Genomic DNA, 26,842 nt, shown 5'->3' on the forward strand with positions numbered 1-26,842 from the left:
TACTGGTTATAAACATGCCAAATGCACTTCAGTTGTAAGCAGGTGCATCTCCAATGAATTCAAAGACTTGCCAGTTATAAATATATAGCCCAATGCTTGTAGAACTGTCTACATGCCATGGGGGAGATCTTTGGAAATGTGAATAGTTCAACATACAACAGCTTTGGTGCTATGGAATTCTAATTTAATGTTTCTTTGTCAATAGTACATGATCCGCTACTTTTGGCTTGTTAACAGGTCTTCGCAATTTTAACTCTCTCAGTTTATTAAAGGCTTTGGCATCTCCCGTGGTTGAACTTTATTGTTTCTTTGTGGGCTTTGATTTATACTCATCCTTAGGGATGATCTGGCCTTTGAAGAACAAGGTATTATGGCAATCAATAAATTAGATATTGTTCAGTGTTTTTATTGTTATGATTCCTCACAGTAGTTCATAAAAACAGGTGTCCTTCAATAGACATTTCAAAGACTACAAACCAGGCCCAGGGTAAGAGAAAATGTAGTCCTTTTGAAAGTCATGTGTCTGAATGTTAACAAAAAAGTGATTGCAGAAGACGGCAATACAAATGTTTGTGAAATGTAATATTACAAAGATATTTTAATAAGCAGATCTCAGATTCATAGAATGATTACATGATCATTCCAAAAGCCTTCCAGATAGAAAAAAGCTGCCATTTGATCAGTTCCTTCCCTAAATTTTCTTCAAATAGCTCTTTTGTGCTTAGGATATACTGAAAAATAAAACAACAGAAAGCCCTGGATGGTTAATTGGATTGATAATCCATTACCAATTCCCTTCTCTGCTTTGTGCTCCCTATGTGTCCTTGTGCAAGTTGCTTAGGCTACGTCTACACTGCAGGCTTCTTGCGCAAGAAGCCTTTTGCGCAAGATTTTTTGTGCAAAACCTTCTTGCGCAAGAGCATGTCCACACCTCCACACTGACGCTCTTGCACAAGAAAGCTCTAATGGACATTCTGTGAATGGCCATCAGAGCACCTGTGCTTTTTCCCACTTAATGGGGGTGAGAGATTTTGTGTGTGGATGGGAGAACAGATAAGAGATAACATCTGAGTAAGAGCCTGGATTAACTCTTCGGCTGTGTCCAGACTCAGGGGTTTTTTCGGGAAAAGTAGCCTTTTTCCGAAAAAACTTCCCCTGCGTCCAGACTCAAGCCGCGTTCTTTCGAAATTAAATCGAAAGAACGCGGCTTTTCTTTCGATGGCGGTAAACCTCATTTCACGAGGAAGAACGCCTTCTTTCGAAAGTTCCTCTTTCGAAAGAAGGCGTTCTTCAATGTAAATAGGGCTTCTTCGAAAGAGAGCATCCAGACTCACTGGATGCTTTCTTTCGAAAAAGCAAGCCGCTTTTTCGAAAGTTCAACATGCAGTCTAGACGCTCTCTTTCGAAAGAGGCTCTTTCGAAAGTATCTTTCGAAAGAGCCTCTTTCGAAAGAGGCTTGCAGTCTAGACATAGGCTTCAATTAAGATGTACCCTAAGGCGTCTACACCTTAAATGCACTTTTGCACAAGTAAATCAGCAGTAAAACGGCAGAACAGAAGGCTTTTGCCAGTTTAGGTAAACCTCCTTCTATGGAAGAAACCCGTCTGTAGCATCCACACTTACCTTTTTGCGCAATAGCTGTAGCCCAAAAGGGAGTTATGCCTTGTAGAAGGAGGTTTACCTAAACCGGCAAAAGCCCTCTGTTCTGCCATTTTACTGCTGATTTACTTTGAGGTGTAGACGCTTTAGGGTACATCTTCATTGAAGTGTTAATCCAGACTCTTACTCAGATGTTATCCCTATCTGCCCTCCCATCCACACATAAAATCTCTCACCTTCATTAAGTGGTGCTTTAAATCTATGCTAGCTGGTAAAAATGTGGGAATGAGTTAAGTTTAAGTTTCACTTTCATTCAAACTCATCCTATGTAGTGAGGATTCAGGTTAAATCATTGGAGCACTGACAGTCTTCCAATGCCTTCCAGCAACTCCTCCTGCTGCCCAGAAAGACAGACAGGTTCTCCCACACTTCACCTGGAAAGAATTGTGGAGCAGATCAGTTTACCACAGTTCTAAAGAACCCTGGGATATACCCCCGAAATCCTAGCAACATATACAATGGTAAACAGTACTCGTGAGGACACAGTAACGTGGGCAGGGATTTTTAATGTTAAGCCAGCCTAGATGTTGATCACCCAGGCTAACGCTCCAGTGAAGACATATCCTTAATCTCGCTATTGCTCAATTTTCTATCTTAAAAATGTGGATGATAGCACTCCACTACTCCACAGGATGTTGTATTTAAAAAGATGACTGAGCTACTATAGTGATGGGGACCATATTCAATAGGATAAAGAACCATATCTAAGCACTTGTTTTATATTCAGTCTCTGATATTAGTAGCTGAAAGTTATTACCAAACAATAGCTTTAGGGTGGCCTCTCTATAAAATCAGTTGATGATCTCTGTTCAGCTTGACTACATGGAAGTCTCAGGCAAGAAACCAACAAATGAACAGACATGGGGACTCAATTAATCACTGATACTTGGAGCTGAGCTCACCACATTAGATTCACATTGGTGGGGCAACCTAGGCAATTTTGAATTTAGCTTCACTTCTTATACTATGAGGTATAGTTGAACAATCTCCAGGCTCTCTATACCACATCTTTCATGCATGTTAATTGAAAATTGAAAAAAAAAAGTAGTCTCCTCCTGTCCTGTCTATGGTGCGGGAAGCCTCTTCATCTATCTCTGTCAAAAGCAGCAAGGCTTTTTGTACTTGGGGTTCAAGAAAGTGCTGGCAGGGAGTCCTGGCTTCTATAACAGCAGATGTTTCAAAAGGACATGTCCAGGCTCCAGGGTATGGCAAAACACCCTGCCAGCTGAAATCTGTAACATACAGGACATACTGAGTGAGAGAAGAGAGGGAATATGCTATTGCTTTTCAAAAGAACAAAAGAATGTGCTCACACTGCATCCCTTTGAGCCTACCAGATGTAATGTACCTTGGATCACAGCTCTAATATATCAGAGGAATAGCCCTATTAGTCTGGATCTGCAAAAGCGACAAGTAGTCCTGTAGCACCTTATAGACTAACAGATGTATTGAAGCGTAAGCTTTCGTGGGCAAAGACCCACTTAACATGCATCTGATGAAGTGGGTCTTTGCCCACAAAAGCTTATGCTCCAATACATCTGTTAGTCTATAAGGTGCTACAGGACTACTTGTAGCTCTAATATATTTGACTTGTCACTTCCTTTCACCCCTCTGTGAAACTGCATCAGAGAAGACTAAGATTTCACTGGCAATTGAGAATGTGTCACGGAGCATTTGACAAGAAAATTAAATAATTCTACAATGATTTCTATAAAAGATTGAAGTCTACCCCAAGAATTATGTAGTTTTAGTCTAAAAAGTGCTCTAAATATGATTTTATAGGGTCTCTCAAACTTCCCATTTCACAAGTGCTCAGTTTATAATTTGAAAGATTACTTATTATAACTGACCGCCATGCAAATTCAACTTGGGATTTGAAATCCATGTCAGGTTCTTTCCTCCTAACATACAGTTCTCAGCTGTAAATCTTTGGCGGGTCAAATTAGGTCCTCATTGACACCTGTGCTACTGCAGGACTACAAAAGCATACAACTTTAGCATACTGTCAGATAGTCACTTATACCAGGGCAAGCCCCCTGTAATTGAAACTTAGCAATTCTGATGCTGGTACTCAAGAAGGAATAGAATCCACCACCCTCACTTCACCTCTGAATGAATAAATCAAAGTGAAGATGTGCTCGGTCACTAACTTAGCCTATATGAATACCAGCTTGGTGCACATCTGCAAGTGAAAAATGGATTGAGATGTATAGTCCCTAGTTGTATTCCACACATAGGCATACATGTACACCATACACCCAAGTTCAGAAATTCTTAAGCAGTATCCTTTGACCCACACTCAAACAGTTGTTCCCCTCATGCTCCTCACCAAGGATCTGAATGGCAATACATATCAATGCCTCTCTAGTTACTTCTCTTATTACAAATCCAGCAGAAACTGAAGCAGAGGGGATGGAGGACAGGTTGTGGAATACAGATTAGAGACCATGCATCTCAAAGAACCTCCAGTCACAGTAAGTAATCTCCATTTCTTCGAGTGATGGTTTCTTTGTTTTTCCATATATGTATGACTGTAGGAGAGCAAGGAAGGTAGTAGCAGTTGCTTGCAGGGGTAGTTATTAGGTGGACTGCAGGCCAAATCCAGATCATCATATGATTTTGAACAAACCCTAAACTTTTTATTTAATTGTCATTGTTACTATTTTTCTCGAGTCTCAACCTTTACTATATTTTGAGCAAGAAATCTGGACCTTGACAAAAAAAATAAACCACCTCTGGATTAGCGCGCAGCATGTCTTATCCATGTAGACAGAATTCCAACTTGCTGCCCTGCAGCAGCATACATGATAAGGATGCCACAGAGTAGCTTTTGCTTTCATGAAGTAAGCTGCAATATCCTCAGGAAGGGTAAATTTTAGTTTTTTGTGGCATTCTAAAATCCCCCTGAAGCCCACTTAGAAAACCCCTGGGAAGATACAACTTGTCTATGTAATCTTTCTGCTATGGCAATGAAGAGGAAGAACTGGAGAGTCATTGACCCAATGTATGTTTTATGCCTTAGGAACAGGATGGGATTTACTGTGCATTTGCAAGTCAATGGACATTGAAGAATTTCCAGACTCGGGGGGATAGTGCACATACATACGTACATGTGGAATACACATAGGGCCCATCACTCTCAGAAAAGGGTGTGAGTTTTACGGTTACTTTTCAAAGTGAACTGTAGTGTAAGTATTTGTGGAGTGTTTAGGGAGTATTGAAAGATGTTGCAATATGCAACAACAGTGGCATATTACAGACTGTTCACTGAAATATTAAAGGAGAAAACATTAATGAACAAGAAAAATAGCATGCAAAGATGGACATCCTAGTTCAATAAAAATAAAGATTATTAGGGGTAGTTTTGTCATGACAGATTTAGAGGAATATTATGAATTTGTCTTGTGGATAAACTTTGTAAAAGTTGTAGATCCAGACCTCAAGATCCTTTTACTAGCAGTATTTACATCCAATGTGTATTAAGATTCTGCTGTCCCTTCCTCAGAAAAGCCCATCTCAGCTGCTGTAAATATTTTTCAGTGACTACTTGCTTTTTTGCAGTAAGGTCTAATGGTGCTTCAGGTAATCAAGTGATTTTCTTTTACTCACATTCAGGCAGTGCTTTAAGCCCAGGTAAGGAACCTTTTCATCCAATCATTAAACCATTTAACACAGCAATTCTTAAAACAATTATATTATGTTTAAATACTGTATTTTACATTAAACTTAAAATTGACAATTATCTGACTTTGTCCTGCTTTTGTGGTCCAGCATAATTGATAATCTACATCTGAACTAAGTGAAATATTTTGCTTATCTGAGCATAATTCCTAATTCACATTTGCTTATGATAGTAATACAGGTTTTAATTTTATATACTTTTTGGCTACTAGAGCCTGCCACACAAATTTAAAGATACAATGCTATGATTATCCAAATGTGAAAAGGACAATAAATAAATTTGGACAATTCAACTTTTTAAATAAGAGGGAATTTTTAATTTGATTAAATGACATGACCAATTCCATTCTATAATGTTCTCCATAATGGAAGTTCAAACAAAGTTATTTTGTAACTCACTGTGTACAATTGCTCAAGAATTGGGAAGAGAACTATGACCGCTGATGAAGGGGGATATGTAGGGTTAAAAACTGAACAGCCACTTACTGTGCTCAGTTACTCTGAACTCACTGACACTTTCTGGTGCAATTCTCTCCACACTTGCCTACATTTTGGATATATTCCGCTTCCAACACGTTTTATAACTTCTGCTACTGTCATTAGGAGTGACAGATGCATCAAGAGAATATTTTCTAGCCCTCTGGCTGAAACCTTCTAGTTTTGGAGGGACATTCCATTTGGCCCTGAGTAACCAACTAGAGAAGCATTCTTCCAGGACTAATACTGTCTGACCAATGAAGATACTACTGGATTCACAGTTCAACTAGAGCGGATATTGCTACATTAAGTGGCTGTGAGAGCAGAGGAAGATCTCTTCTGCTCCACATACATGTTCACCTCTTTCCTCTCACAAGACACTGATCAGTCAAGGTAAGCACCAACCCTGCATGCAGCACACAAGCATGCTGCTTTCTTTTGGAGGTGTTGAGAAAAGATGGCTAAAGTGAGTTTTTCTGTTTCCCTTCCCATACTCTGCTATGGTTTTCTTTCCCCCACAGGCAGTTTTGTATGAGATGAGCACATGACAAAACTGTTAGTCAAAGACCTTATGCACTACAATGAGTAAGACGTGGTTTTTGAAGAGTGCAGCCCAGGTTTAAGTTGGACAGCTCTCACCTACACCATACAGAATGCCATACCATATAAATTACATAAGGGAAGTTAGCAAGAAAGACAGTGACGTAGAGGTTATAGGGAGGGATTATCTGGACAGCCCAAAAGCAGAAAGGGCATACACAGAAGCAAGCAGTTGGGGGTGACACTATCACATTCAAACAATACATAGGGAGATAGGAGGGCACAGGCTACATGTTCCATTGAGGAAAACCCAACCCACATTGGCGGAATGCTATGGGATGGCCAAGGTTTTATAGGGACAGCCCCTCTTATACACAGGGATGTCTATTTTAGGGCAATACAATCCTTATTACAATCTGCTTTTCCTCCATTTCACAGACCCTCTGCCTTGGCGAGCCAAGGGTCCATGATGATCCCATTTTGGAGATACCTGGTTTTCTCCAAGGCTGTGTCTACACTGGAACGATCTTGCGCCAAAGTGGCTGCTCTTGCACAAAAACTTGCTGCCTGTCTACACTGGCCGTGTGTTCTTGCGCAAGTAAACTGACGTTCTACTGTATGAAATCAAGGTTTCTTGCGCAAAAACTATGATGCTCCCACTCAGGAATAAGCCCTTTTGTGCAACTGTTCTTGTGCAAGAGGCCAGTGGAGACAGGCAACATGAATTTCTTGCACAAGAAAGCCCTATGGTTAAAATAGCCATCAAAGCTTTCTTGCGCAAGAGAGCATCTATACTGGCATGGATGCTCTTGCGCAAAAGCACATGCCAGTGTAGATGCTCTCTTGCGCAAGTACTTTAACACAAGAACTCTTGCACTAAAGAGTTTTTGCACAAGATCATGCCAGTGTAGATGTAGCCCAAAAGAAATATGTGCCACAACTAGGGACTTATCCACTGCTATGGCATCAGACACTGTAGGAGTTCCCAAAGCAAAGGGGGACAGCTACTCAAATAACTGATTATTAACAATAGATGCAGATAAGGTGTCAGTCTCAGCTTCCAAAGCTGCGAGTAACTCCCCTCAGGTCTTGGGTTCTTCAGTGAATGCCTGGAAGCCTTTGGGGCTCTCTCTCAGAAATGACACCCAATAAATATGGCTTAATCCATTCACTAATCTTTGAGATACAGTGTAGGGACCGACTTGGCTTGAAGGAAAGCATGGTGAAGTATCTGTTTGACCACACAGTGAGCCTAGACAGGGTGTGTGAAGGCAGGGTCCCATATGGCAATGAACAGTGTAAAACCAACTGCCCACCCTCCAGTGAGCTTGCTTTTATTGGAAAACCACTTTTATTTTGACAAAGCCCAGAGCTGCTCAGTCTCCTGTAGTCTAAACATCAAAACTTCCCTACAGGGTGATCAAGGAGACTGGTTTACTATCAATTGCACAATACCTACATATCTGGTGTGGGGCAGGAGACAGCATGGGACTCAAGGGACTAAGATGGTCTGTTGGATGTATTCCAGCAACTGAAACTAAACCGGACTTCTTACATTTCAAGGTGTTGCACTGGTTATCAATACCAGAAAGGCTGAATGCTCTAGTACAAAGTAGGCATGAAGATAAGTGAAGACAAGCTGCTGAACCATCCAGCAGTTACCAGTTTTTGCCTTTAAGGTGGTGGCTTGCCAAACTTTGTTAGTGCAGGGGTGGGCAATCAAAAATTGGGACCCTTGCCAAAAATTAAATGGCCCCAGAAGGGGTGGAGCCTAACCAAGAAGGAGCAGGGCCAGGATGCTTCTGGGCTACCCTACCTACAGATCATGATTGGTCTGAGGGTTGTGAAGCCTCTTTGCCCCACTAGGTACCCATGCCCCTGGCACGGTGGGAAGAGGTTTCACACACTCCCCTACCCTCAGGCCAATCACCATCTGGGGGCAGGAGAGAATGCAAAGCCTCCTCCCACCCTGAGGGGAGCATGTGGCACTTTGAAGTACTGCATGCTCCTTACGGGGCCAGGGCAGGGTAAAGGAAGGTTCATGCAGCTCCCCCACCCTCAGACCCTGATTGGCCTGGGGGTGGGAGGAGTGTGCGAAGCCTCCTCTCACCCTACCACCATCCTGCAATGAGCACTTTGAAGTGCCGTGGGCTACACGCACCTCACAGGGTGGGAGGAAGCTTCGCCCGCTCCTCCCGCCCGCAGGCCAATCAGGGCCTGGGGGCAGGGAAATTGCATGAAGCTTCCTTTGCCCTGCCCCCACCGTGCACAAGCTTATGGCACTTTGAAGTGCTGTGTGCTCCTCTCAGGGCAGGGTGAATGTCAGAGGAAACTTCGCACAGTCCGCCCACCCCAAGGCCTATCAGGGCTTGGGGGCGGGGGAGTGCGTGATGTCTCCTCCTGCCCTTCAAGGAGCACATGGCACTTCAACTTCAAAGAGCTGCATGGTCTTGCCAAGGCAGGAGGAAGTTTCATGCGCTCCCTTGCCCCAGGCCCTAATTGGCATGCGGGCAGGGGAGCAGCAGGACCTCCATGGGCTGGATCAACCTGCTTAGCGGGCCCAGCCCGGCCCACAGAGGATCTTTTGCCCACCCTTGTGTTAGCGTCTCATTCCAGCAATGGTAGAAGCATATCATCTTCACCACTTACACGCTATCAGATTTAGGGGAACTATCCTATGTGCTTTCTGGCAGAACATATGCAGATGTATATGCTCTGGCTCTTTTTAGACTGCAACTGAATATTTTGGAGAGCGTGAAGGTAAGACCACACTCAAGCACATTAACTCCACCAGAGACCGACGCTATTATTTATGGCCAATGGACTTCTTCCATTGGTTCATCCCCACTCAATATCCCATTCTAAGGGAATAGCACAGTTTGTATGAAGGTCTTGTCAAGATATGGTTATCCTTTCTTCTCACACACACTCTCTTTCCATTATTATCAGGTCAGACACAAACTATAAGAGAATGCAGGAGGTAAAGCGCCAGCGATAAAATTTAATTAGCCATAGGAAAGAATTTCAGCTCTAAACGTTAATGTCCCTCAACCACATTTTCATTGATTTTATCAACATTTCCAGGAAGTCTTTACCAACAGAACTATTTGGGGAAAAAGGACACATTACTTGGAAAGAACTTAGTTTCCCTGGTAGATTTATATAGTAAACAAAGTCTTCTTTCAGCTGAGTTGATCTCACTGAGTCTACATCTGTTTGTTATTTATTAAGGAAGTCTTCTTGTTGGAAACACTTCAGCTTGAAAACACAAGGTGCCAGCTCAATATGAGATTTTTAGAAATAAGTCAGACTTAATTAACCGGGGGCCGGAGTGGGTGCATAACATAAGGTTGTTCCAAGGCAGCTGTAGGACCCCCTGAAAGCTTTAGGATTTCAACTCCTTTCAATCTGGAAAAAGTTGTAGATACTAAATACAGTCTGCCCAGAGACTCTTCTAGGACAACATTCAGGTGCCCACTGTTAGCGCAGGACTGGCCAACAGTCTTTTTGATAGTGCAGATCTTGACGTATTGATTACTCAGCTACAGGTCACAGCAGCAATAGTGAAGAGAAACTCAAGTAGCTCATTCTACCTTTCAAACTCTGCAATGCACACAAGTGGTAATATCAGATAGCTGCACATACAGGGGCATAGGATTTTAGTCACTGGTCCTTCAGATGCACTTCAAGGTGTAAACAGACCACAATGCAACCTGTTCCATTCTTCTAAATTTACTTCTCCTTGCAGCTGGAGGATGCCATGTGTTCTGGTAACCTAAATCTTAAGATTAGTCCAGCTAAAACAGAGTTCATAATGGTGAGCTGGAGAGATGCATCCTTCATCTATGACACATTACATCAGCTCCCTCACGTGTGTATATAGGACCAGACTTTTGGGTAGGTTCCTCATAACATCAATATATTCAGAAGGGGGAAAAAAAGTTTCTATCTTCCTGACTAGTAGCTGGGAAAGGAATATCTTTTCACTATTCAAGTCCTTGTACCACATTTCCATGAATTTTTTACTTAATTATTGCAATGCTCTACCTCATCTTCCTGCTTAGTTAATGGCATGGCCTGTGTGAATAACATGTGTCATGGCTTGTATTAGGTACCTGTTTGTGATCCAAACTGCGGTTGGTTTTTTTTGGGGGGGGTGGGGGGGAAGAAGGCTGCGGAAGCAGCACTGAAGTCCTACATAGTTTTGTCCTGGTTATATGAGAGACAGCTGTCCCTGTATGCACCAGCTGATATTGAGAAATATGGAAGGCTTTTCTTGAATAGTCCCAGTATTTTAACTATTTGGCAGGAATTCCTTAGCTACCAAGTTTACTTTTAACGGTAGTTCAAGGTTAAATCTGTTAATTATTATACAAGTTATCACATATCCTCTCATGACAACTTCATTGTTCCTCCTCCTCCATGCACACCTACGTTAACATGGAGCAACAGGAATCGGTTTTTAAAACATGACTATAAGCAGAAATTTTAATTGACTTCACTGAATTACAGAGTCTATGTTGTCACCTACATTTTCGTATTTAGGTTAACAGTTTTAAAGTTGAAATTTGAAACACATAAGGCAGAATTCACAGCATTATTTATTCAGATAAAGTGCACATGTAAAGTGCTATTAAATATTTCTTAGCTATGCTATGTAACATACCTAAGGTTCATCTTAGCTTTTTAACTGTTTTCTGATCCAAGTGCATTTAAGTTTTCAATATTAACAAGTTTGCATCAAGTCTCTTAAGAGACAAAGGAATATTCTGCTAGCGCATGAATGTGACAACTATCAAAATGACTAAATATGCATTACAAATACATGGAACATCTTCAGGAACTGGGGGACACTGGACAGGAGAGAGATATCAAGCCCGATAGAAGGGAAAGGGCTTAGCAAGGCTTTGACAATCTGGCATCATTGTATAAATACTTTGGTGCATTTAACTCATTCACATATTTAAGTTTCTATGTGAAAACTGTATTTTTTATGCTCTATTAATACTACAAGTGTATACTACATTCACACTGGATGGCTTAGGCAGGAGAAATGGTATCAAACCTGCCTGATATTTTTAAATGGCAAAAAGGCTAAAGAGGGTAAAGCAAAAGCAAAAAGTTCTAGCATCTGTTTCTTCGATTGTCACTGGAAGAGCTTGATAAACTGGCCTTCTGCGGATGCCTTTCAAGCATACAGTTCCCATAGCACATGCAGTGTTTTCCACACCCCAGTGTGTCCAAAATGTGAATGGTCTAATTACATACATGGGTCAGACTGAGCTGCCATAGGTATATTTTATTAGCTTTTGGGTGGTCCTATAAAACTTCTGAATCAAATGTTTCTAAGTATTAGGTTTGCAGGGGGGGGAAAAAGCCTTAAGTATAATCTTGTGCATTTCAGCCCAAGAGAAAGGCAGTAATTGAAGTGAAATGTTTAAAACAGTCTCTCTCTACCACAGAACATGTACTAAGTTTTATTGTAATAGAAGCACCACAAGCCACTAGAACAGTATAAACTCCCATTTCATTCCCTTTTCACTTGCTCATATGGCAACTTTCAATTTTTTGACTGAAATTTTCCAGGTTTGATCTCTTCCCAAAAGTTTTGGGAAAGTTTAAAAAAATAATTCAATTCCTACTTCTGTGGAAGTAAGCTTACCAACAAAAAATGTTTTCTGACATGTAATATCATTAAGGTATGGCAGCATATGATCACCAATAACTACATTTTGCAACAGATTCTCAGCGTAAGCCATCTGTTACACCACTGAAATCCCCTGGCCTTTCCAGTGACACAACAACAACACACATTTATTGGATGTTGGGAGGGGCTGAGGAAAAGTTGTCATTGAAACAGGTTGCACAAGTGACTTCAATTGGAACTTGATTAAAAATTCTATTAAAATATCCTAAAAATCCAGTTGACTCAACAGCAGTATTTTTTCTGAGAGAGAGAGAGAGAGAGAGTTACAAAAACCATGTGGCTTCATTTTAAGGTAGTAATCATGGATGGCTCCCACTGACTTCAGTAGCTACAGGTTCTAAAATGAAGCCTTTTTTTCGTTAGCAGATATGACCGAAACAGAGCAGAACTGCTGAAGAAAGCACCATTTTCAGCATCGCTTTTCAGATTAGAACTACACTTTAAAATAGATTCCAGATGCAGAACCTGAAGTTAGCACTTGTGTTATGCTCTGAGTGAAATATTTACTCAAAGTGATGGTGATCTTAACAGCATTTAACAATTATATAAACTACTATTTAGATTGTAATTAGAACATTAAATTGCAGTTTCCCTTTTTCTCACAATCCTTTTGCTTATGAAATTTTGACTAACCAGTGCACCTGAGTAATGCTAGCAAAAAGAAAGTTTTCCTATAGTCCAACTGTTAAAGAAAAAATGCTGTCACACTGAAATTTGCAGTGTGCACTTCAGTTTTCAAAGTACAGACAAAAATAATTACATTACATACCTGCAAATGTTGTTGTTCTTAAGATGTATGATAGATCTCCTCATTTTGGTTTAGGAATCTCAAGCTTTTGGTTTATAGCAGCCAGGAATAATCTGTTTAAAAGCCGCACCATAGAGCTATAACAGGTCTCAGATATACATAAGACCAGAGCCCTCATTTGCTTCCTTACTAGGGAGGCACCTTTAAATAGAGTAGTACAAGCACCCCAATCTAGTGTAGATGGTAGAGGAATGGGAACCTATTTAAAATACACTGTACTTTTACTACAGGCTATACTCAAGCTACAATGTAAAAGTTCTGATGTGTGACTATATAATAGAAGAACCAAATTTAAACAGCTAGAATGTGAACTGCAAAATAGTAAAACTCTGGGGAGTTTACCATATACTACTCCTTTCTAGTAATACCTTTCACCTTCAACCTAAGAATTCTAATTTTTACAATGATAATGAATAGTAGAGGTTTATCCTGGTACAGAGACACAAATTAGGTGTACGGTATGCCTGTACTGCATTCACGGGTATGAACACAGGCTCAGTAATACCTGAGCTAGGTTTAATCCAGCTAATTCAGGTGCCGGATCAGAGAAACTACAGCAATTCATGCTACACAAATCCATGCTACACAGAACCTGGAGCAATTACTCAAGCAGCAGCAGCTGTCATGCACATGCACTGTCATGGTTTCACTCCTCCAGTACCCATCCCAGCCTGTTATTAAAGCTAGTTTGCGGCAGTGTACTCAACTTTAATACATGCCCCTGGACTGCAGTATAGACCAGGCGTGGGAAAGAGCCTCCAGGAGCTGGATCCGGCCTGTGGATGCCCTGCTGCTCCCCCGCCCCCAGGCCAATTGAAACTTGCAGATGGGGGAGCATGCAAAGTCTCCTCCTGCTGCAAGGGGTGCGTGGCACCTAGAGGGAACTACCAGTTGTTCAGAACAGCTGGTGGTTTTCTCTAGGCACTGAGAGGGCAGGTGGCAAAGACTTCACATGTTCCTTCCGCCCTCAGGCCGATCAGGGTCTGTGGGCAGGGGACCATGGAAGTGTTCTAGCCTTGCCCCTTCTTCCCAAGGCCCCATCCCTTCCAGGGCAGTCCAGGGCCACTTCAAAAATTTGTGAAGTGATATTCCCCCCCCCTTCTAAAATTATTGACCCCTTCTGGTATAGACAGACCCTCAAGCAGCATTCTGACTTACCAGAGCTTTCCATAGAGGACTGTACAAAAGCCAGAATTGAAACCTGTGTCTCTATATTTAAGTTCTGCATTTTAGGCCCCATCCCACCCTTCTATACTAAAGTTGGCTTCATTTCCCCCCCCCCACTTAATATTAGAAACATCAGATATTTTTGCAGAAGACTTAGGATGGGGAAATTACAAAAGGCTGAAACCCAATCTAATGCATTTTCAGTCATCAGTTGAAGGTTTTATATATTGATGGCCACAGTATATCTGAGGAACTTGGTCATTTTAATGTTATTGATTGTGTGTCACATCTGTGCCAACAGTGAATTTATAAGCTGTTTATAAAGAGTAAACAATTAACAGATTTATAAGCATGTTAGACATAAGGTGAAAGTGTTATATAAGCTGTTGTAAGTCATGTAAGAAACCAACTGCTATTGAATTCTAACAACTGGTAAATCATTTTTGAGCTATAATTGCAACTGAATTATATGGTCTATTTATCCCCAAGAACCCAGGGAAATATTTTCTCCCATGCCACCGACGGGGAACTGAGGCAGAGAACTGAAGTAGTTTGTCCAAAGTCACACAAGATGACTTGGACTGAATTAAACCTGGTATCCTATGTCCCGGGCCAATGCTCTAACTACTGGGCTATATTTCTTTAGGATATGGAGAACTGAAGGTCACATTTTAGTCTAGTAAAAAATATACTTGAATAGGTTTAAATTAAGGATCTGATCTCATCAGTGAAAAGGATAAAGTTAACTACAAAAATTAAATGCATCCATTACTGTAAAGGGGCATAAGGAAGAACTAATCAATTCTAAATAACTGAAAAAAATCCTTATAGCAGAGAAACAGAGACTACGTATATATTCATCTCAGCAGATAGATCTCTGCATTAGACAATTTCCTCACAAATTTCATATCCAGACTAAAGTAGAGAAGATTACAATAGTTCACACCGGAGGCTTTGACACATGAATCCCTGTTCTATTTCTAATGTTCAGATGGTCAGTGAAGTAATAAGCTACGTCTGTACTATGTTAAATTGCAGTTAATTTACTAGTCAAGCAGTCGATGAAATTTCCATCGACTAGTCGATAGGAACTTCCACATTCCTCCTCTGAAATGTACAAGACCCTCCACTGCCCCTTGAAGTACCCGTTCCCCCCCCCTCCCCCTTGGTGCCTCTGATAGAGGCAGTGGGGGAGGGGAGAGAGAATCAACTAGCAGACTGACGATCTGATAAGCATTTGCTTATCGGATAGTCAACTAGTCTAACATCCTTACTTTGTACCCAGTGCATTTTCCAGGTCTAGCAGCAGTTTACCAATCAAAGTAAATCTGGCCTATAAACAAGGTAGAGGCACTAGCTGTGTGGCAACTAGTATGGAAGAATTCTATTTTTCTTACCCAACAAAAGTGAAATAGCTGATACAAACAGGAAAAAACCCACTAGGCAATTACAATGAGCTCAGAAAAAATCTGTACATGAGTTCTGTACAGAAGGGAACTGTGCTGTCTATAGAAGTACTCCTTGTCACCTTGAGGATCAGAAGATTTTAATATCACTTATTATAATCTTATTTCAAACCAAAATGAAGCTAAGAAAGGTCTCCACCACAGTGACTTATCAGATTGCTTATCGACACCTCTTTCAAAAGGTGATTCAATTTAATTAGTTCTACACATTCTAAAGTATTTTGCTGCTTCCCCATAACATTCAAATGAATGAGGCAATGGAGAATATCCTTTTCGAAAGAGAAGTCTTGTTTAAAGACAAGTTGATCTCATATTATTTAGAAAGCATAAATGCCAAGGAAACAGACACGTCTGTCCATGAGACATTTCAGGATTAAGTGCTGGTGCAGAGGCATTTTATGAATAACTAGGACAGATATTCAAAATAAGGAATTCTCAGCAGGCTGTGAACATAAAAAAATTACCCATCTATTGCAAGAGAAGACCAACTATCTCCTAAGCAACCCCAGAATCCACCTCCACACCTTCAGAATGGCCCTTATATCCTATGTTGGCAATCCGGTCGCTCCCAGGGTGGACAGAGTGGACGCCAGAGGTCAAACCTGCCACACTCCACTCCCCAGAAACCTCAACTAGAGATGGAAGTGGTTAAAAATAAGGAGCCTCCCCAAAAAAAGCTTTAGTGATTTGAGTCTTAAAATTAACTTTTACTAAACTAGTTAAAGGATTACAGAGCTACTCACTATCAATCAGCAAGGGAGGAATTAATGAAGTCATATGTCTCCCCACAAGGCACACACAATTGACATTTTGTGATAAATCCTCTTTAATCCAAGAACTAAAGAGAGCTCAAAGGCTACCAATAACTAGAAGCTTGAGATCCATAAACAAGATGTGGAGAACATATTTTAGAGAAAGAAAATGCATATTTATGTAACAGTCCTCATTGTCAGTAATTTGTTTAATCTAACAAATATTTGAGCATAGATACAAGCTGAACCTCTCTAGTCTGGTATAATCAGGGCCTGACCAGTATCGAACCAGAGAATTTGCTGAGTCCTGAGAAGTCAATATTGTTTACCAGCACTGCCAATACTTACTGGGCTCTTAGAAGACATTTCAGAGTAAAATTAGAGTTAATTACAGCACAGAGTCAGAACTGGTGGCGGTAATCAGACTTTGTGGAACTGTGGGAAACTTGGCCACACTCATAAGAAGCAAATATCTGACAACTAAAATCATGCCAGACTATGTATGTTGCTGGATTAGAGAGCGTTGAACTAGAGAGGCTCAACCTGTACTTAAAAATTAGAACTACTCAAATGTTTATTATGGATTCACCACCTAGAATTTTCACATTAAATTCTTTTAATTCCCCCAATAGCTCTACTCCCATGGTATCCAACCAGTTCTGAAGCAGAAGCCACTCTAGTGGTTACTGCAATAGTAAGCTAGCCACACTCAAATGGCCAAATAGCCACATGTGGCTAGTTTGCTGGACACAACAGCTCTACTGGAATCTCAATTTTACCAAAAATCTTTTAGCCTATGGGAAGAAGCAAAAAAAAGGAAAACCTTCCCTGGCACTGCACCACACTCCTAAATTCCAGGCAGCCAAACAATTCTATGCTAGCTTATAACAATTATTATGGAGAAGTGAGAAAAGTCATGGCATTCCTAAATCAATAAAAACAGCTGGGGAAAAAAGAGACCTTAAAATGGGAAAAGGTGTCTTCTCAAAACATCGGTTTACTAGTGACACTACAGCTCATTAATTCAACCTTACTAGGATTCACACTTGAGATTCAGTTTGCACATCAATCCATTACACATGCTAAAGTTTTTTATACAGATTTGTCAGTGTGAAAGAAAACAGCTGACTCCAGAGGCACTGGCACAACTACATATAGGGGGGACATGATAGCTGTTTTCAGGTCTCTAAAAGGGTGTCATAAGGAGGAAGGGGAAAACTTGTTCATCTTGACCTCTGAGGATAGAACAAGAAGCAACGGGCTTACACTGAAGCAAGGGAGGTTTAGGTTGGACATTAGGAAAAAGTTCCTGTCAGGGTAGTCAAAACACTGGAATAAATTGCCCAGGGAGGTTGTGGAATCCCCATTTCTGGAGATATTTAAGAGTAGGTTAGATAATTTAAGAGTAGGTTAGATAAATGTCTATCAGGGATGGTCTAGACAGTATTTGGTCATGTCATGGGGGCAGGGAACTGGACTCGATGACCTCTTGAGATCCCCTCCAGTCCTAGTATTCTATGATTCTATATGTATCTAATAGCAGAACATCTCTGCCTACACTACAGGATAGACAGTGTCTCAGAAGTAGTTTGTGACAAGTTCTTGAAAACGTATCAACTAATTCAAAAACTGTTGAAACTTCTGTTTTTCAATGTATTTTTAGAAGAGTTATGCATCATTCATGCCATATGGCACAACTATGCTTTCTGAAGAAGTATAAAAGTGACTATGAATAGTTTCACTACCCTAGCATTTTGTAGAGTAGTCAGGGCTGACTACATAGGTCATGATGTTCCAATGGTACTCATATACTTAGAGGTAGATCATCATACTTTAGACATCTTCCTTATCAAGGATCCTTGATACAACAAATGGTTCACAAGCCTGCATAAAACAAGCTTGCATTCTCATGCCCAAGACAATAAAAGATTACTAATCTTAAAGTAAAGGTGTGTGGATTTTTTCTTAAGAGTTACCAACTAAAAAGGGCAACTACAGGATTTATGAAATAGCTGTTCAAAGGCCATTTTAACTTTATTCTTCAATGATTAAAAGGCAGGAACAATATGTTGGCCTTCCCAAATTTAAGGAAGTAGAAACTGATACTATGATAAGTTTGTGAAAATGGAACATTTTGGTAGAAGTCATTGCATACAATAGTGTTGCTCATTACTATATTTAGCATACCGAACTCAATGATATTCAGAACAGTCCTAAAGTAAAAAATTAGGAGAGATTTAATCTGTAAACATCTGAATACAGTGATTTTAAGTACAGGCAATGAAGCATGTTATTTTTTTTGTTTTGCCATGCTATCCCATTTGCAATCCAGTGACATTTAACTATCTTCGGCACATCTGAGATTGATTTGTTTAGCTTTTGGCCAGTTGTGATCATGTAAAAAATGCTATTGCAAGAATAGCTTTCTCCCTCCCACAATTTTATCATGAATTTGCTTTGCAGGGAGTCCAATATCTATTTGATAAACACTTGAACAGATTTTCTAGAATTAGACTATAATGTTACTAAAAGTTGTATACAAATTATAACATATTATGCAAAACCCCAAAATATGGTTCAGCTCAAGCTGCACTGACTGAAGTCAGCAGATTAACAAAAGAGTGTTTGTTTTCAGGGCAACAGAGGGTAGGACCTTGAAATGCATCATGTCTTTCAAAACACTAAGTGTAAAAAGACAGGTGAACAGACAAGGGGAAAAACCTCTCTATTGTACTTGTGATGGACACATGCTGCAAGCTGTATTACATCCCAAAAGGATGTAACCTAACACCTGCACCAAGTTACTAGCAGTAAAAAAACAATGGCATTACTTTCAAAGCCTTTTTGTTCAAGTGACAACTTTACTATAAAATCAGACTGTTGACTTCTCTTGTTAAGGGTGTCACATTATAAGTGTTTTTTAACAAGACCAAGAGCTTTAAGATGTTGCATTTATTGAGAATGTTTTATTGCTAGACTCAAAGCTGGTGCATATTTCATTTTAGCAGATTAAAATGTGCAACTTCTAATCTCTAGGAAGAATACTGAAAAACACTTATTTTCTGCTTTAGGTATAAAAGACAGTTTGTGTTTGTGAGACAATGAAAAGTATCAGTGGAAGACACAAAGAGCACATTTTGATACAAGCAGTTAAAGCAATCTTTTCAATTTTCAAAAACAAGAGACAATACAGGATTTTGATTTGGATATTTATTTTTAGCAGGATTTGAGAACTAACGGATGGTGACATCATTAGGAGATACGTCCATATCCACCACCTGCAACAGAAGCTAGATAGATGTTAAAGAAATCATATTTAAAAGTTATAAAAATGACAGTACTTACCCATATCGGGGTTATGACAGTAACCTTATTAAATGGCTGGGTTAGCTTTTGATGCAAACACACATGACCAGTAACAACTTACCTACCAAGTTTCAAAATTCACTTATCAAATTTTAATTTGTATGCATACTTTACCTTGATTAACAAGTTGTTGGTTTAAAGAAATACCCATTGTAATTCTCCTGGTATTTAGAAAAAGTAAATAAAATAATGTAAAAAGTTTATATTGTTCTTTAGTGAAAAACTTACCTGTAATTTGCTTCAGAAGATAAGAGATTCATACATTTAAGCCTATACTCCAATTTATGACTGGCAGGAATTCCCCAGAGTTTCAAATTTTAATGCTATCAAACCACTTCAGCAGCAGATGACATGCACCCATTCCTGCTGAGAATACAGCCACTTACTCTTTTTACATGTCAAATACTTTTGCAAGCAGCCAGGTAGAAATTAGGGATATAAATGACTACTGAAATTGTTAACTAGTTAGACAGTTAAAGTTGTACCGTTTAACTGGTTAATAGATGGCTGGCCAAGTGCAAGGAGTCAAGAGGTCCTGCCTAGGCTGCTCTAGTGCAACTGAGGTTGAATACTGCCTACTGCTCCCACGGAGCCAGGGTCTTGCTAGCCCAATGTAGGCACAGCAGCAAGGATTACTCAGCCTGGTGCAATTAGCCGTCCAACTGGTTACCTGGTAAGCATTCGGGTAAGTCTAATGTTTATCAGATAAACGGTTAAACTTATACTTCCCTAGTAGATATTGTATAAAACATAATACCACAAAACTTTGCAAAGAAGGTGATGTTATAAATGTATTTTCTGTATGAGATGGGGATAATTTAAAAAATAATGTACCTATCTGAAAGAAAACTTCGGAAGTTTTCATCAAAACACTTTGTACTGTAGCAATAAGTGACTACAAAAAGCAAATTACAGAAACCCGGAAGTGCTCTGGGCAGCCGGACCATTGGAGCTGCTCTGCCCCCAGCTTCCCTGATTCAGCCGCTGCTCAAATTGACCAGCGGCTGAATCGGGGACGCCTAGGGCAGAGCAGCTGGAGTGCTGCTGGGTTGGTCCCATAGCGCTGCCCCTTGGAGCTGTGGGACCCAACCCGGCAGCACCCCAGCTGTTCCCGATTCAGCGGCTGCTGAAACTGACCAGCGGCTGACTCCAGGAAGCCCGAGGCAGAGCTGCTCTGCCCTGGCTTCCTGAAATCAGCCCCTGATCAGTTTCAGCAGCGGCTGACTTGGGTACACCTGGTACAGAGAAGCTGGGGTGCTGCTGGGTTGCTCTCGCAGCGCCACGGGTTGGTGCTACCAGACCAACCTGGCAGCGCCCCAGCTGCTCTGTCCTAGGCGTCTGGACTCATACGCTGCTGAAACTGACCAGTGGCTGACTCCAGGAAGCCCGGGGCAGAGCAGCAATGCCTCGGGCTTCCTGGAGTCAGCCGCTGATCAGTATCAGCAGCGGCTGACTTTGGGACACCTGGGGTAGAGCACCCCAGCTGATCTGCCCCAGGTGTCCCCAAGAGCAGCCGGGGTGCTGCTGGATTGGTCTCGCCGCGCCAAGGGTCGGCACTACCGGATCAACCCGGCAGCACTCCAGCAGCTCTGCTGCAGGCGTCCCCGATTCAGCCGCTGTTGAAACTGACCAGCAGCGGCTGAATCAGGGACACCTGGGGCAGAGCCAGATTATCGGAAGGGGGGCTATGAGGGGTCTGGGGTGGCATCCTCCGCACTCCACCCCAGGCCCCTCATAGCCCCCCCCTTCCGATAGTCCGGCAAATCTGATAATCCGGCACCCCCTGGGTCATGTTTGAGATGTTTCTACAGAGTATCTATAAGGTTGGAAACAAGTCCTTTTAGATAAGGACAAATCCAACAAATCTGAACTCGAGACACAAGGCTGAGTCCAAGTGACAGTAATTTGTAAGCAAATGGAGAAACTCTGCACTTCCATCACAAAGCTCTTTGACAAATGATCGGAAGCTAGGTACAGACAACATGCATATTCTAACTACAGCTTGGCATCTGAGAATTACTGAGAAACAAGAAATTCAGTCAGCTAGTGTAAGTACAAGTTCACTTGAAAAAGTCTGAATTATATATAATCAATGGCTCAAAGTCTTTACAAATTGATTATCTTGTGAAACCAGGGTATTTTAAGTGCAATTTATCATGAAACAGATTACTGTGCAACTGAAAAAAAGTAGGCTCTCTTACTTGATTGTGAAGAAAAAGAGATCATCATCAAGTAGGGAAATAAAATCCCAGTTAACGAGTTAACCAGTTAAGTGTTAAGCTGACCTAACATTTAACAAACTTAAGTGACATTTAGGCTGGAGACCCCTCCAGCCCAGCTGGAGGAGTCACCAGCCCATGGGACACCCAGTCCCTGCACTGGGGCCTGCCACTAGCCCCAGCAGGAGCAGCCCCTGCCTGCAGGTCACACCTAGGAGCAGGGCTCCCCTGCCCCGAAGAGCAGCCCCTGTCCGCGGCGGGCCCCGTGTGGCTGGAGGAGCTCCCAACCGGTAACTCTGAACGAGTAAGCATTACCCCATTTAGTGTGATGCTTACCGGATAACCTTTAACATCCCTAGTATTTTGTGAGGCCCCTCCCCGCCCAGGTTCTGGAGTGGGGCCAAAAATGAAGGGCTGAGTGTAAGGGAGGGGGCTGCCAGGGAGTAGGCTGAGGGTGCAGAGGCTGGGAAGAAAATTGAGTGCAGGAGTGGGCTGTGGATGTGGAGTCTGGGCATGAAGAAGGGTGTGAAGGGATTGGGTGCCCTACCTGGCATAGCTCCCATTTACAAAAAGGTGGCTCTGCACCAACAGCTAACTTCTGGAGTCGAGTTGTCTCTGCAGATATTAACCTGATAAAGCATGGAACACTTTAGAGGTAGTATGCAGAATATTTAAAACCTCAACTCCCTCAAGATACTAAGAGGGGTAATTGGCTTCATGAAAGGCGATTAAAAATAACTATTATAATTGAAGCATGTGTCAAATTAGAAAGCTAGAGATGTTAAATTACGGTTACCAAGCTAATCTGAAGCTAATCTGGTGTGAACAGTTTGCATCGACTATATGATTAGTCGATAGGACCACTATTCAGCACCCCAGGGAGCAGCTCCGGGAGCTTCCTGTGCTGCAGCTCTGCATTTTAAAGGTAGTAAAGAACTGCCAGGCTCTAACTATATTTAAAATGCAGAGGTGCAGCATCCACGTGAGCTGGGCCTGCTCTGTCCCAGTTTCCACTGAGTCCAGCGGCTCCTGTTTGCAGTTGCCAGGCTGGCCATGGGCAGGGGCTGCTTCACAGCAGTCTCCTATCCCACCCCGCTGCTTCTGACAGAGGTACAGGGGGAAAGCAGGTGGCATCTCGGAGGTGGTGCTGGGGGGAACCGGCTTTTAAGCTGGCTTGTGCTCTCCCCCCCTCCTCCCGCTTGCTGCCTCTCAAAGGCAGCAACGGGGGGGGGGGGGGGGGGGGGATGCACAGGGAGCACCGGGCAAGCAGGGACTCAAGCAGTACCACTCACCCTGTGTTCCCACTGCAGCATTTCAGCCTTTGAAATGTAACAAGAGCCCTATGTAGCAAGACACAGAGCTCTTGCTACATTTCAAAGGATAAAGCACAACAGTGGAAACTGACAGGAGTGGGGACTGCTTCAGTCCTGGCTCATGCCATTTCCCCACTGTGTGTCTTCCTCTGAAATGTACAAGAGCCGCAGCAGTCTCTGCCTCCCCTGTCCCCACAGAGATGGTGCTGGGGGGAACCAGCTTTTAGGCCACCTCCCCCCAGCATCATCTCCTGCTCCACCCCAGAGGCAGCAGTGGGGGGATTGGAGAAGAGCAACTAGTTGAGTCACTACTCGACTATCGGATAAGCTTAAGGTTATCAAACAGTAGACTAGTCGCTCACATCCCTATAGGTAATGGAAGTTTTAACTATTGTGCTCAATTCTGAAGGACTTCAAGACTCATGCTCTGTAATCTTTCATAACAACTTGCTGGACTGAGTGCAAGCTTTGTGTCAGTCCAATAAAGGTAGCTCTGGGACCAGGGCACTTGCAGCAACATTTGGATGTAGATCACACTATCAGCTAACTCATATTCCATTTTAACACATCAAAGACGGCTGAAGCACCTCAAAGCACTTGGACAGCTCTGCATTTTCTTCCAGGAACATTATGAACTTCTGAGGACTGGAAAGAGAATATGGTTCTTTATATGAAATTATGATACAATAAATTATGTAATGTAGTAATTTGGTACTATAAGGATTGAGATCTTAAAAATTCAAGCAATCAAAGCTTATTTCAGAACAGAAAAAACAAGCAAGACCTTAGCTGGGTGAAGAGTTAAGCTCCCAGATCTCATAAAGGAAACTATTTTGTTTGAACACAGATAAGAAAGCTTTGTTAAACTTAGGAACACCTGCACCAACCCCTTCTCCCCCCCACCCCCCCAAAAAAAATATGAGAACAAAAATCTTATAAACAAAGCTCAAAAAAGCAACCACTGAAGGCTACTACAGGAGGTTCCCCCCCTAGTGTAGAACCACCTGTTGATATAGTTGCATTACACCAGGTCTTTTGTTGGCAGTTACACCGATCAACAGTATGGGTTTACCCCAACTAAAGTATCACACCAATACAGTTTTTCGTGTAGACCAAGCTTAAAATAATAACCAAAAGAACTTTTCCAATATCAGAGGTAAAAAAAAAGATATGAGCTGGATATAGAGGGAGAACTTTCCTTCAACATGAACGCATACCACATAACGTGGAAGTGGTGTAATAGTTTTAAAATTTTGAAGCTAGGGAATACCTGTTAGTCATATCCTAGAAGAAAAGACTTAGAAGTGGGCATCTATTTAATATTTACCTTTGAGAGAAAGTTTAAACCAACTAAACATTTATAACATATAAAAATTAGTTTCACGAAGAACACAGACCAAACTGAACAAAATAGTACGCACTTCCAACTTATGCTCTTTTTCTGCAAGGACTTCTTTTTGACATCGTAGAAAGTCTGATAACATTCGAGTTAATTGTTTTCTATCATCTATTTCAGCTGCCAACCTGCCATTGTAATCCGCCAGTACCATACAAGCATCATCTACCATCTTGGAAAGCTGTTCTCCAGATTCCTTATCTAAAAGACAAGCAAAGAGGAAAGAAAAAGTATACCAACACATTACTCAAATCTTGTCAGGTGATCTCACACTAACATTTCAATTACCGCATCCCCCTCTCACCTGTTATTCTGTCTAATAAGGACACATCCTGTACTTCTACGGGCAATGAAGCTATCCTCTGATGAACTGCTGCATCCCCCGAGGCTGCATTTTCTAGTTCTTGTAATGCTCTAATAAGATCTGCAGTCTGAAAAAGCACACAGGCATAGAACTGGTTTATTCATCAAATCCTGATGCAGAATGATGTCAGTGTCATTTCACAATGAGTTTATGTGATGTGATTTGACAATATCAATCTAAAAACTACTTTGGCAAAGTCAGCATTACCAATGTCTTCCCTCCCCAACTTCAAATAGGGAAAATATCAATATCTTTAATTCCCCATGGAGCAGAACTGCAGTGTTCCCAATTTTAAGATGGAACTTCCTGTTAAAAAGAGTCTCATTTTCCTTTAAATTCTTGCAATAGGACAACTTTTAAACATGAAGTACAAGGTTTATAGTTCATGACTACCAGGCGGCATCCTTCATTTTTACTAGGTACTTTTAAATTGCTTAAATTAAGTGCAACATATTAAATTACTTCTTGCTTAACTTTCCCTGTAGGTGAATCATAGCATAAAAGCACAGCAATAATTTCACTGGTAGCACATTCATAGAGCTGAACTTAAATCAAGTAGTAAAAATAAATTATTTGTGACAGTACTAAACTTTGATTCTCTTCACATATCCTGTTCTTAAAAACACACACCACAATTTACGGTTCTCACCGCTCCAGTTGAACTTAAAACCCTTCTGGGAAGAAAATGGGACATGACAAAAAAACATAAGCACAACACAGTGACAAGTATGAAAATTAGGAAAGACCTTGCATACTGAATGAAGCTGTTAAATAGTACAGTGATGGATCAAAATTTGATCCAATTATACAATGTTTTACATTTGCAATAGTCTTATCACAATATATTATTTTTCCACTATTAAACTTGTTTTTAAAAATTTAAAAAATATAAAACTAATTTTGAAACGTTTTTTAAAAAGTGTCAAATTTGCTACAATTATAAAATGCTATGGTACTGATGTAATTTGTAGCCAAGACACAGAAGTATTGTAATAAAGAAAAGAGTCCAGTACATGAGAAGACTGCTATAATGACTATTGTAAAATGAAAGTTAAAGGAAGAGTAAATTTTCAATTAATCTTCTGCCTCCCCACAAAATGTAGAGATTTACTTATGAAATGCTGCAAGAGCCAGCAGCACTGGGCCAGTAAGGTTCTTATACACCACTGGAGAACTATAAAGACCTTAAATGAACTCCAAAGAAGGCAACACAGATTCCATCAACATGGCAGAATCTTCTGGAAGCATAAATCTGGGCTAACGCACTGATACTTATGAACCACTCCGATGTAACGAAAACGCCTGCAGTAGAGCTGGAGTGCAAAATAGCCCATCCATATGGGCGGCTTCTGCAGCCAGCACAGTTTAGAGCAGCACTGAGGCTGCCCCAAATTACACCAAGGGTTGCGTTGCCCATGATAAGTCAAGGATTGGGGAAGAATAAAGGTGGTATACAGCCACCTTTACTTAACTTTCTAGCTCTGAGTGTTGATTAGCCCTTAAGGGGCTACTTATAATGCAGAGTTGTTTCAGTATTACTCAGTGACGGCAGTTTCAGATTTTTTAAATATAACCCAAACCTTATGAAATAATAAAAATGTATGAACACAAGAGACTTCTACCTGTGGAGGGTCACTTGGAGAACTTTGTGCTGAACAGTTATTTTCATCAACTTTTATCTGTTCAAATATGCGCTTTCTGCCCTTTCTGTCACCATCTAAAAATCAAAGTAGAGACCTAAAAATCAGTTCAGGAAATAGTAACATTTATATAAAAGACTGAAACACGTGCGCACAGAATACTTACACAAAGCTTGTCTAAGTTGTTCTAATACATCATTTTCATATACCGATCTTTCTTCCCAGATAGAGAGCACTCGGCCAAGGTGCTTCTTACAACTCTCATCAGATTCACTGCGGGGGAAAAT

General features: G+C 41.2%; 1 protein-coding gene across 4 annotated transcripts in view; it reads right to left on the reverse strand.

Annotated features, from left to right (window-relative positions):
- The window catches only part of RPRD1A (regulation of nuclear pre-mRNA domain containing 1A), a 51,449-nt gene that overhangs the window by 12,788 nt on the left and 11,819 nt on the right, over positions 1-26,842 (reverse strand). For 2 of the 4 annotated variants that reach the window (XM_075921647.1, XM_075921646.1), the window contains exons 3-6: positions 26,722-26,828; positions 26,538-26,632; positions 24,856-24,982; positions 24,577-24,752 (exon numbers count right to left, since the gene is read on the reverse strand). In XM_075921647.1, the coding sequence (XP_075777762.1) occupies positions 24,577-24,752; positions 24,856-24,982; positions 26,538-26,632; positions 26,722-26,828 (505 nt within the window). Of the gene's footprint in view, positions 1-8,500; positions 9,961-19,452; positions 19,536-24,576; positions 24,753-24,855; positions 24,983-26,537; positions 26,633-26,721; positions 26,829-26,842 lie in introns of those variants that run through there. The other 2 variants (XM_075921648.1, XM_075921649.1) reach the window with 2 other exon arrangements.

The sequence above is a fragment of the Pelodiscus sinensis genome, chromosome 2, assembly GCF_049634645.1.
Source record: "Pelodiscus sinensis isolate JC-2024 chromosome 2, ASM4963464v1, whole genome shotgun sequence".
Lineage (NCBI taxonomy): Eukaryota > Metazoa > Chordata > Testudines > Trionychidae > Pelodiscus > Pelodiscus sinensis.